Below are 13722 nucleotides of genomic sequence, written 5' to 3'. Positions count from 1 at the left end.
AAGCATGGCGCGGATTACCGGATAAAAAACAAATTTTACAAGATGGCATTACCCGTGGGTTATTCAAAAATGGTTCAAATGGCTCTGAGCACTATGGGCTTTAACATCTGAGGTCATCAGTCCCCTAGAACTTAGAACTACTTAAACCTAACTAAGCTAAGGACAACACACACATCCATGCCCGAGGCAGGATTCGAACTTGCGACCGTAGCGGTCGCACGGTTCCAGACTGAAGTGCCTAGAAGCACCCGGCCACACCAGCCGGCTCCCGTGGGTTATTCAAATTGACTTAACTATCATCATAACTGATACATCACCGAAGAATGTAGACGGTTATTTCAGTGCAATAATCATTGTTATTAAAAGAAATGTTCTCTCTGCTCTTCTCCATAAGAAGTGTCGCAAACGTTCGTGATTATTGAGATCCTTGATTTTCTCCTGGGGTGTTAGTTGATAGAATATACCCGCGTACACTGCCGCTTCGTAGTTTCCAAGAGGCACAATATTTCTCCGACGGGATATCACCATCGTCAAGTCTACTGACTGACGGACCTTCTGGGGCCACGCTTACGACTTAATTCCTCTGTCTCTATGGGCCACTCCTTATGCAGCCCACGCCCAAGGGCGCACGTTGGCGGCCAAAGATGCGACTGTATTGGCGCCTGTGGCGGCTGACGCACCGAGGCACACCTTGACTGCAGTAGGATGCATGCAGGCAGTCCGTCCGTCCTGGACGCCCCCTCGACGTTGTTTGCTGAATATCTTGTTACGTAGGCCCAGCGCTGCTTCCCAGACCTTGCTGAGCCAGAAGCCGCAGATCGTTTTCATGAGATTGTCCCTGGTGCCTGTTACGATGGCCTCTCTACTGACGCTGCCCCATTTCGATATTGGTGCTAAAGCCCTGGTGCATTCGTATTCCATAACGTGAGTCTCGGACCAGGAGTGCTCTGCGATGTCTGACGTGTTACGACAGTTTCGCTGAATGTTCCCAGGAGTTACAGGCATCAGTCCTTGACGGTGCACAATGTTCGTCCAGTGTGTGTCTTTCCACATTGGCTTAGAATCTAGTATATCCCAGCCATTCGTATACCCAGGTCATCTTCGTCGCTCCCCAGCTTCAACATTTTCAGGAAGGGAACAGTTGCAAATACAGTATGAAAAATGATAACCGAACCACCCACATTCTCAAAAAGCGGCAGCTGTCATGAGTGTAATACATCGACTGCACAGAACACCTCTTTGGAAAAATGAAAGTACAAACGGAATAGAGCAGGATTAAGAGAAGCCGAGATATGCGAACACTGGGCAGTAGCACACAATGGAAAACCACGTCAGAAAACTCATTCCTCAACATAAGCACAAAACGGAAACTCCCTAACATGCCACAACCAACTCACATATAAAATAGTAAAGTCTTCAAAAAACATAAAATTAATATATTCTTCAAGGCAAATAGCACAAAAAAGCCAAATTGAAAACGAAGACGGTAGGGAAGAATAAATATGGTAGATTGGGAACATGTCCGTAAACATATAGCAGGTCTGGCCCTAGATATACTGAGATGACTGCCAGAAATTTTAATATCACCTACAAGTACGCATAAGGGCACTGAAAAGCGAAGATACCCACTCAACTTAATCAGAACATCTAAATCCGACGCTGTAACAACAAAGGAAAGGGAGCTCAGGCTCTCCTGAAAAAATTGCATACAGAAGCCATAAAAACCCCTGATAATATTCTCAAGAACCGTAAGAATATTATTAAAAGTAATGCACAGTTCGCCATAAGAAATGAAACATACAAAAGATAAATGAGAGAAACACCACTATTGGATTAGGCCTTAGCCTAGTTCCAATTAGCCGCCAAGTGAGTAAACAGAAGTACGAGGTGCGATCGTGGTTGTGTGTTATGTGAGCGGGATGACGAAAATAAAAAATTTATGCAATAAATAAAAATTTCACACACACTAAACATTACCGCTGGATATATTTCGTAAACAACATCAAATACTGACGAATCGGTTCCACAGACCGAACGTGAGAAGAGGGGCAAGTGTAATTGGTTAATACAAACCATAAAAAATGCAGGGAAGTATGTTTTTTAACACAAACCTATGTTTTTTTAAATGGAACCCCGTTAGTTTTGTTAGAACACCTGAACATATAAACAATTACGTAATCAGTGCCGTTTGGTGCATTGTAAAATGTGAATTACATCCGGAGATATTGTAACCTAAAGTTGACGCTTGAGTACCACTCCTCCGCTGTTCGATCGTATGTATCGGAGAACACCGAATTACGTAGGGATCCAAAGGGAACGGTGATGGACCTTAGGTACAGAAGAGACTGGAACAGCACATTACGTCCACATGCTAACACCTTTTTATTGGTCTTTTTCACTGACGCACGTGTACATTACCATGAGGGGTGAGGTACACGTACACACTTGGTTTCCGTTTTCAATTACGGAGTGGAATAGAGTGCGTCCCGACATGTCAGGCCAACAGATGTTCAATGTGGTGGCCATCATTTGCTGCACACAATTGCAATCTCTGGCGTAATGAATGTCGTACACGCCGCAGTACATCTGGTGTAATGTCGCCGCAGGCTGCCAAAATAGGTTGTTTCATATCCTCTGGAGTTGGCGGCACATCACGGTACACATTCTCCTTTAACGTACCCCATAGAAAGAAGTCCAGAGGTGTAAGATCAGGAGAACGGGCTGGCCAATTTATGCGTCCTCCACGTCCTATGAAACGCCCGTCGAACATCCTGTCAAGGGTCAGTCTAGTGTTAGTTGCGAAATGTCCCACTGGAAACGCGTCGACGTATGTGGTATCATTCCTCAATTAACACTAGGCTGACCCTCGAAAGGCCACCACATTGAACATTTGTTGGCCTGACATGTCGGGACGCACTCTATTCCACTCCGTAATTGAAACCGGAAACCACGTGTGTGCGTGTACCTCACCCCTCATGGTAATGTACATGTGCGTCAGTGAAAGAGGCCACTAAAAAGGTGTTAGCATGTGGACGTATAGTGCTGTTCCAGTCTCTTCTGTGCCTAAGGGCCATCACCGTTCCCTTTGGATCCCTACGTAATTCGGTGCTCTCCGATACACACGATCGAACAGCGGAGGAGTGGTACTCAAGCGTCAACTTTAGGTTACAATATCTCCGGATGTAATTACCATTTTACAATCCACCAAACAGCACTGATTACGTATTTGTTTATATGTTCAGATGTGCTAACAAAGCTAACGAGGTTCCATTTAAAAAAACGTTTTTTTGTGTTAAAAAACATACTGCCGTACATTTTTGTATGTTTTGTATTAAACAATTACACTAGCCCCTCTCCTCACGTTCGGTTCGTGTAATCGGTTCGTCAGTATTTGATGTGGTTTACGAAATATATCTAGCGGTAACGTTAGGTGACTCACCCTGTATATATATATATATAGCGTCGCATTACCCACTCTCCTTCTATCTCCGTCACAGCAACCCACGCTGCTGTCTCTCTCTCTCTCTCTCTCTCTCTCTCTCTCTCTCTCTCTCTATCCAGCTCGAATAATTCCTCAGTCAGCCTTAAGCTGTGGCTCCACCACAGCAACCCGCACTGCTGTCGCTCTATCTCTCTCTCTCTCTCTCTCTCTCTCTCTCTCTATCCAGCGGGAATAATTCCTCAGTCAGCCTTAAGCATGCGAGCAAGACCATGGGCAGTGTGATACAGAATAGGTGAAATTTTTAAATGTGACCTATCAGTTCGAAGAAACTTGTACTATGTGCACCTGGTACATATAGAAGAACACATGTATAAAGAAAAATAACAAAGAAGATCGAAATGAAAGTATGTGTAAAAAAACAAGGCCTATAGTTGTAAACAGTTAGATAATTTAAAAGAGCTGCCAAGAATCACTACGGATGTCGTATCAAAATGTGCACAATTAAATAAATTACTTTACATTATACAGGGTGTTCCACGATTCATGTTACTCGCTTGTAGAGGCTGTAGACGGGACATCGTAGATCAACATTTACTTGGGAATCCACGTCCGGAAATGTCATACAACGACACTACAGAGCGGCAGATCTATAGGCGCCGGCGCCTGTAAATATTTGTATGTTCAGGCAGATTCCGTGATAACGTTTCAAACTCTCAAGGATGATGGAGAAGGATAAACGTATCAGTTTCATGTCCTTGTCACTGGACCAGAGGCGAACGAGTCGAAAGTTAAAGGCGAAATCCGTTCTTATGCCTGTGACAATGGAATGCAATTCCTGATACTGTCCTTACTTAGATTACAAGGGAGGCCACTTTCGGAGGTGGCAATACAAATCTGAACAAGAAAAAGGTTTTATAAAAATCGGCTTTAAATTGAATACCTTAGGAGCTATGAGTACTTGTTCAATACAGGAGAAGTATTTTACTCTATCGAAGATGATCAAGTGCTCATAGCTCCCCAGGTATGAATTATAGAGACTATGTTTACTGGACATTTTTTCCTCTTTTGGCTACCTTTCAAAGTTGCCTAGCTTACATTCTTAGCAACAACAGTACCGGTACATTCACTTCACTGTCAGAAGTATGAGAACGGTTTTCGTTTACTACTTTCGACTCGTTCATTTCCAGATAATGGACCCTTACCTCAGTTCGATATACCGGGTGATCAAATAGTCAGTATAAATTTGAAAACTTAATAAACCATGGAATAATGTAGATAGAGAGGTAAAAATTGACACAGATGCTTGGAATGACATGAGGTTTTATTAGAACAAAAACAAACAATGTTCACAAAATGTCCGACAAATGGCGCTGGACAGCAAAACGTCAGCGACTGCGTATGACAATCGTGTATAAAACGAGCTGTGATGAGAGACAGAATCAGATGAGCCAGCAGTCGCAGCATGTTGACGTTACCTGTAAAGGCGCCTTTAGTGAAGCTGTATTATCAGAATGAGGAATGTGCTAGTTCAGCGTTACGATCCTATCGCCATAGGAAGGGCATTCGAACGGGTAAAGGTCCGGTGACAAATGCAGCTGTGGCGAGAATGAATTCGAAGTTCGAAGCCGCGGGTTGTTGGGACGATAGATCCCGTAGTGGCCGACCGGGCACAAGGCGTAATGCTGCTGAGACAGATCGGGAAGAAATGGAGACTGTAGCGGGTTCGTCTATGCACGGGGAAGTCAGCGCTCGTGCAGTCGCACGTCGCACCGCCATTCCATACCCTACTGTTCGGTTGGCACTGAGGAATACCGTCCGATACTATCCGTACAAAATCCATCGGCATCATGAACTTTTACCTGGCAATTTAGTGAAGGGGAGGGCATTTGCGGTGTGGGCGTTTCAAAAGATGGCAGAAGATTACGATTGGTTGAGTAACGTGTTGTGGACCGACGAAGCTCATTTCACGCTCCGAGGGTCTGTCAACGACCACAACTGCACAATTTGGGCTACCGAAAATCCTAGAACTGTCGTGGAAACTCCCCTGCATGACGAGAAAGTCGCGGTATGCGTTGGCTTTACCACATCTACCGTTACCGGGCCTTTTTTCTCCGAGGAAATGCGTGATTCTGGTTTTGTACCGGTAACTGCTACCGTGACGGGTGAGAGGTACGCCGATATGTTACAGAATCGCATCATCCCCAGCCTGGCTTATAAACACCTGCTGGAATGTACGACGTTTATGCAGGATGACGCTCCACGCCATATTGCTAGACGCGTGAAAGTTCTCTTGCGCGCGTCGTTTGGTGATGACCGTGTGCTCAGCCGCCACTTTCGTCATGCTTGGCTTCTCAGGTCCCCAGACCTCATTCCGTGTGATTATTGGCTTTGGGGTTACCTGAAGTCGCAAGTGTATCGTGATCGACCGACGTCTCTAGGGATGCTGAAAGACAACATCCGACGCCAGTGCCTCACCATAACTTCGGACATGCTTTACAGTGCTGTTCACAACATTATTCCACGACTACAACTATTGTTGAGGAATGATGGTGGACATATTGAGCATTTCCTGTAAAGAACATGATCTTTGCTTTGTCTTACTTTGTTATGCAAATTAATTCTATTCTGATCAGATGAAGCGCCATCTGTCGGACATTTTCTGAATTTTGTATTTTTTTGATTCTAATAAAACCCCATGTCATTCCAAGCACGTGTGTCAATTTGTACCTCACTATCTACATTATTCCGTGATTTATTCAGTTTTCAAATTTGTACTGACTTTTTGATCACCCGGTATTTATCCTTCTCTATCAACGTAGAAAGTTTGTAACATCCTCACAAAATTGCTCTGTATGTACGTACAATTACAGGCGCCGGTGCCTATAACTTTGAAGTTCTGTGACATCGTGCATGACATTTCCGGACATGTAAAACCTGTTCTATTGAGTCCCCTCTACAACGTATAGAAGTGTGTAACATGAATTGTAAAGCACCGCGTATATCACTGTTGATGCCTTGCAAGAATATGTGAAACATGTTTGGTATACACAAATAAGACATTCAGTTATAAAAGATGGAATTTTCCCACATCTGTAGGATAAAGTAGTATGCAGAGTGGACTAGAACTCCACTGAAAAACTTCCAGAGATGGTTCAGGGATACTCTCCGAGTGTTGTAGCATCAGGGATCCACAGCCGTAGGTGGCTTGTTACGGATTTTTTGTATTTTGTTCGGTTTCTCGCTCCATTTAGCTCTGTATCAGTATTAGACTGAAAATAGTGTACAACGGTGAAAATGTCGACGCTATGTGCTGTTTGTTTCGTTTCCATTCGTTCACGATACCTACTTTAGACGACAAAAATTCCCTCCTCAACTCTTTGCCCTCAGATGTGCTTTCAGTACTGGCCACTTAGGTCTAGAGTTTTGTATCGCGGCAACGTTAGTTGTACGTTAACAGTGACGCACAGCAGCGCTATGCGTAGCTTTACTGATAAAGAGCTGGCCTGTGTAGGAGTTCGCTGAATACAAAGGACGACTGGCGCAACAGCACTATCCTGAGCTTTCCTCCCACCGACGGCAGTTGGATGACTTTCGCCAGATGTTTGTTTCATCACTCTTAGTTGCGTGTCGTACGTTTTGGTCATTGCATATTACAGGCTTCTTCATTGTTCTGAAGTTATTTTTCACAGAAACACTGGTGAGGTAACGAACTGCCAACGACCGTGTGTCCCTCATACCAAAATAGTGTAAAGGTATTCCTGCACAACCTCTGAAAGTTTGTCAGTGACGTTCTGGCACACCTTGTAGAAATACTGTTGTTCCTTGACGAAAAACCAAACGCTCGTTGATCTTTTATCACAAATTCACAATGCAGCTTATCGACAGTTCCTTTATAGCCGCGGTCTGAGGCGCCTTGTCACGGTCCGTGCGGCTCCCCCGGTCGGGGGTTCGAGTCCTCCCTCGGGCATCGGTGAGTGTGTTGTCCTTGACAGTTTAAGTTAGACTAAGTAGTGTGTAAACTTATGGACTGACGACCTCAGCAGTTTCGTCCCATAAGACCTTACAAAAAATTTCCAAATTTTCAGAGCCTTGAATATACTACTCCGTAAGGACTAGTGCGCGGTTAGGACATCGTTCAGAATTAGACGACGTGCTAATTCATACCTCTGTGTCGTTTGCACTGCCGCTCCTAACATAAGCGACTTACATACTCACTTTTGATGTCCCGAAATGACAAGTACTTCGAACTGCTGATTCTAATGATTCAGCGATATTTCTGTGGATCGATCTTTATTGATTCGGCCCTGCTTCCTTGCTGAACCAGCTCCCCTGAGTTTGTTCCTACAACCTTAGAGGGTGCAGTGCCTTCTCTTCTGTTTCTGTCATTTTAGCTGTCTTTTCAACTTCCATTTGTACAGCGTTTACTTTTGTTGATTCAAGACATACTGCCTCAGGATGACAGGCCGATAACGGTTCGTACTGAGGAAATTTGATAATTGAACGACACAACGTTCATGTGTAAAAGTATGACAATGAGGCTAACTTATCAATGAGAGCACTTGTCACCCACAGTTCGATTTTCTGTACACCAGTCATTCGTGATCTTTTGCGCCGTATTGTATGACTGGTAACGGTTAATAACAAGGTGTGTGGTTTGAGACATGCAACCACTCTCACCGAAAATTCTATATTCATGCAACTGAGTCTGACAAAATAAAAAAAATACCAAATTACCTCAATTTATTTCTCTGTAAAGCTATAACATAGGGCTAAACTTATGGACACGCTGGAAATCGGTGTAAGGTGCTGCATCTCGCCAGAGAAAGTAATATTCCAAGTGATATTAATCTGTCAACTTAGGTAAGCCCCCCGCATATTTCCCAAGGGATATTTTTTTTTCTTTCCGCACTTAACAATAAAATATTTGTTCACGATAAAATTTTTTGGACTAAACTAGCAACATCGAAAGGGAACACCAGTCAGCGACGGATCACACCTTTCAGTCTGGTGTTTTTCTGGACAATGAAGCCATCATATGTGACATTATGTACTCTTCCTAGCAATGGAGAGACGCTAATGTGTCCAAGCGATGGTACGCTCGGCGAGGTCTGACAGACCTAGACAAACCATTGTATGAGGTAGCGTGGAGAGGACGACGGCTGTCAGAAGGCGCTGTTTCTCCGTATACATGAGAGTAATGTAGCAGCGAGGAAAAGTGTGGGAATACCGCGCAAAATGTGGACTGCTAGCGGTTCTCGCAGACAGTGACTCCCGCTGCACTTTAACACATAAGAGTGGTGAAATTTCATAACTTCTAGAATAATAATGACGAAGTAGAAACTGAACCATAGAAGATATTTAATATTTAATAAACAACACCATTCTCTGAAAGATAATTCCAAGCTCGAATAAATGAGCTGCACGTGCAGTCTGACGAAACAGTAGTCAGTAATAACCAGCAAATAGAAGCTCAATAGAATTATGACACATACGAATATTAATAACGGCCAAACCGTGAGACTAACAAAGCCCGAGAAATATTGATGTAACAAGCGTCTCAATCTCCGTCATATGATGGATTTAACAAAGAAAAGATAAACTCCGCCATCAGGCCAAAAGGACCCCACGATGCTGACAGGCCGCCGTGTCATTGTCTGCAACATACCAGTAATCGGATGCGCTACGGATGGGCACGGTGTAGCATACCTCCCTCCCACAGGCCTTGGAGCCAGTACTTCCCATTAACATATGACCACGGTAGACATTACGAACCTGGGGGGACTATGTTCGTCCCCACACCACAAGAAAAACCCCTAACAATGTCAAGAATTGGACTCACGTTCGTCGGCATGGCAGTCACACAAGCTGACCACTCTACGAGACAGATGGAATGATGTACTTTAATTATTCGTCACTACTTTCTTTTACACACCAGGCTCATTTGTCAAGTAGTTATCATTAACGACTAACTACCACCAGAGACAAATGAAGAAAGAATTTTAATGGATAAACATAGGTTATTATTAGTGTTTAGTTGGAGTTTCTTGTTTTTATTTTTATTTGTTTGTGTGTTTTAAGAGAGACTTAACAGTATCAAAGTCAGAAAAGTTGAATTATTATCATTAATTAATATAAATACGGAAAAAATCGGAATAAATACGGAATACAACTGGAGAAATCCAATGAAATTTTTATTTCGTATGATGTATCGTTGTCTGTTGAAGTGTCATTCGTAAAAACAGGCTAATAAAGACAAAAATATTAGAACACTAATTAAGCTTAGCTTAAACGCCGTATCTGACCAGTTTTTTGCTGTCATTAGACGCAGTATTCCAATACACATAACCATGTACTTTAAGTTGTTGTGTAAAACTTAGGTTACAAGATCAAATGTAAATTATCCGTTTGAGAAATCAGTTGTTTATGGGTAGAGATTTCGCAACATTTTGAAGTTATAAGTTACTCGGCGTCTCGCAGTTACAAATTTTAGTGCACGTCGAGTATCGGGAATATTGTAATGTACGTGAATCCGCTTAACATTTTGAAGACCACATTTCCGAAAGACTCGAAGTCTTGTGAGCTATCGTTACTAAAGTCTTTACCTGGTACTTAGGGATTTCAGTGAGGTTAGAGCTGTTCAAACTAGCGATATTTTATGAACTTAGGTGTAGTTTAGCCTGAACCGAACATAGACCTTTGAATAAAGTTACAATTCTATGTAGGACTGGTGGATTATGGCTTTTGATTCATACCTGAAGTTAATAGCACCATCCACAGAATTAATATATATATATCTGTGTGTTCATGGTTCAAATGGCTCTGAGCACTATGGGCCTTAACTTCTAAGGTCATGAGTCCCCTAGAACTTAGAACTACTTAAACGTAACTAACCTAAGGACATCACAAACATCCATGCCCCGAGGCAGGATTCGAACCTGCTACCAAAGCGGTCGCGGGGTTTCAAACTGTAGCGCCTAGAACCGGTCGGCCACTCCGGCCGGCTATATGTGTGTGTGTGTGTGTGTGTGTGTGTGTGTGTGTGTGTATCACTTACCGTTATGTAACAGCAATACATGCAAAGTTCCCACGAGCACTTCTTCCAAGAAAGAAGCTGGTAATAAACTGAAATTTAAATTGACTGCTTGTGTTCTACTCTTAGACTGACTACAGAGTGGCACCTCGTAATTAGTTCAATCGCAACACTCGGAGAAGACGATTAGCTTGGACGTAAAAATACTTAGCAAAAAATGGAATGTGTAACCATATCCGACATCAAATGTTATGTCGTTAGTCAGCCATGTCTGGAAACCCTTAAAATTCACACGCATTTTCCAGTGTTTCTCAGATTAATTTGGTACCTGAAAACATTGATTTTCTTGTTGAGCTGCAATTTGAGGAGTCTATCCCAGTAACGCAAGACTTGAATTTGCAGGATGATGACGGTGCTGGAACTGCCGCCAGAGATCACGGACGAGGCCCTGAAGGGCGCCTACAGCGGCAACATCAAACGGCCTCGCTACTTCAAGACGCACCTGCCCAGGGACCTGCTGCCCAAGCAGATATGGACCAAAAAACCCAAGGCGAGTCACGTTTCCACTTTCCCGTAACTCATCACATCTCACCTTGGACAGCAGCCTCTGGCTCGCAGTGGTTACGGCCTCATATCGGCATACGCCTTCAGCGGGCTGTGACTAAAGTGAGGTCATACAGACGGCGAAAGATACATGTGCCGCTTCCATACACGACAACGCTTTAGGTTTAGCGGTATATTTAACGGTAAAAAATTAAGTATTAATAGAGTTAATGATTGTTCCTTTGGTATCCCAAAAACACAGTTGATAGAGACACAAAGTTCCTCCACGTAAGAATCAAGTAGCAGGTACCTCTGAGGGGAATCAGCAGGCTGCCAGCTTGTTACTGTGCGGGATATCTAATAATAAATCAACACTTAAATGTGCACTTCAATCTGCAACAACCGTCTTTTATTTATTTTTTTCCTGGTATGTCGATATTTTTCCCGTTGAAATGTTGATGTCACGATTATTTTTTTGCGATATATCGAGGGTTGACAATAATACCTGTACTATTTCAAATACCGATATATTGAATTCCCAATACTTTTAAAAATATTAATTGTCTTAGTACCTTGTACACCTAGCAGTCATTACCTTTCCATTTCCATTCGCAAATGAAGCGAGTTAATTTATTAATAACAATTCCTCTACTAAATTTAAATGCATCATGCAGTATGAGACAGTATCCAAATGTTAACTAAATGGGTTAAATGTAACTTTTTTCTAGTCGTTGTGTTGCATTACAACAGCCTGCACTGAATATCATGTTCGTTGCTACAGATATGAAGTGCATTTGAAGATAAGTGTCTCTGTAATACGCAGTCACGAATCCATGTTATTTCTACGTCAAAATTTATACTGTGGCAGCTGATCGGTAGCAGTCTTGCACATCCATAAGTAGTCAGTACTGGAAGACAAATAATTAAACATTCCCCTTGTACACTCTCTAGCCCCGGTGTGGCCGCGCTTCTTACAATTCTGCCAATGGAGATATGCGGCCAGCTACACCTAATTCCCGGCCGAATATACCAAAGCTAATTAAATTTAAGAACATCTTAAAACATTACTGTCCCTGTAAGTTGTTCTTTGTTACTAAGCAGCAAAACTACGCTCTTGAAAATCTCTAGACGTTTGTTGACGTTTCTGGATTAGGCAGTTAGTTGCTAGGTGCATCATAATAGTAATACGTGAACACGTAAACTGAAGTGCTGATTTTTATTGTTAACTGTACAGGGAGGCCAACGATCCGTATGTAATTCGAAATGTATTTTGCAGTAAAAGTGCACAGAGAAAAAATAGTGTATGTATGTAGCCGTTGAAAGTGGTAAAAGGAAGCAGAAGCTTTCACACCCATAACACTGATGTTTCATTCGCTATCATGTACTCAAATATACAGTACCTGAACATCGAAAACTGAAGAACTACCAACGTCTGCCGTGCGCACCGATCAAGTGATAGGACAGAAATGACACACGACAGTAACGACATTTCTTGAAATCGCATTCTAGGAGGCGTTCATGTTTACATTGTGCATTTGGAGTAAAACATGCATACCGACATCTACGATGCGACAACTGCTAGATCGATGAAGTTGTTAGCACCAAAATTAACATATGATGGTCATTTGCTGCCATAAAAAGTAGATCTGAAGTAACTTCCTGATTTTTAATTCCTTCATTTTGAATAGCAACGACTTCTGACTACCCTTATTATGCGGAAACTGTATTTGTTGTAGGGCATGCCTATAAGAAGAATACTAACGCGTCAGAAAATGGTTCAAATGGCTCTCAGCACTATTGGACTTAACATCTAAGGTCAAAATAGCTCTGAGCACTATGGGACTTAATATCTGAAGTCATCAGTCCTCTAGACTTAGAACCTCTTAAACCTAACTAACCTAAGGACATCACACAGATCCATGCCCGAGGCAGGACTCGAACCTGCGACCGTAGTGGCAACGTGGTTCCAGACTGAAGCGCTTAGAGCCACTAGGCCACACCGGCCGGCGCTAACGCGTCAGAGTGAACAGCGCAAAGCTACACAGGCACAGTTTTTACGTAGAAAAGGTATAGCAATGGGGATATTCATACTTATAATGAATATGTTTTGTTTAAGTACCATAATATTAGCATGTGAGGTTAGAAAATTGAAATACCAATTTTGAAAATAATAATAATAAAATAATAATAACTATACAAGGAAGTGAATGAAATTTATATAATTCCAAAGTAACTTCGGTGTAGATGTGCACAAAAGAAGAAATAATAATTTATACATATGGCCACTAGGAGAGGTAAAAGGAAGGAGACACACGTATATGAATAATTTTCATTTGTCTCTGACATTGCTGCCAAATTTTACGACGTGTAACGATCAAGTGCTAAGGCAGAAACGACACACGACAGTAACGACGTTTCGTGAAGTTCTATTCTAGGGACTTTCATTTTTAAATGTTGCATATGCAGTAAAACACGCAACCGGACATCAATAATACAGCGACTGCAGCTTAGTTGATATTGTGAGCAGTGCAAAACGAAAAGTACTAACGAAGCCGTCGGGAACAACAAACGTCGGTTATTAGCGTCATTTGTTCACGTGCATCTAACAGTAAAAGGATTTAGCTCTGTGTTCATTTGCCGCCTTCACCAGAAAATTTAGTATGTTCCTAATTTTCAGTATTTTCATTTTGAGTAGCTACAGCGTCCC

At 42.5% G+C, this 13722-nt stretch overlaps 1 protein-coding gene across 1 annotated transcript in view; it reads left to right on the top strand.

Moving 5' to 3' along the window:
• Positions 1-13722, top strand: part of LOC126354088 (luciferin sulfotransferase-like) — a 270156-nt gene that overhangs the window by 181693 nt on the left and 74741 nt on the right. Inside the window, exon 4 of the mRNA XM_050003473.1 lies at positions 10875-11022. Within this exon, the coding sequence (XP_049859430.1) occupies positions 10875-11022 (148 nt within the window). The remainder of the gene's footprint in view (positions 1-10874; positions 11023-13722) is intronic.

This window comes from Schistocerca gregaria, chromosome 3, assembly GCF_023897955.1.
Source record: "Schistocerca gregaria isolate iqSchGreg1 chromosome 3, iqSchGreg1.2, whole genome shotgun sequence".
NCBI classification, from domain to species: Eukaryota; Metazoa; Arthropoda; class Insecta; order Orthoptera; family Acrididae; genus Schistocerca; species Schistocerca gregaria.
Note: the sequence above shows the minus strand (reverse complement) of the source record. Positions and strands in the feature narration are given on the sequence as shown.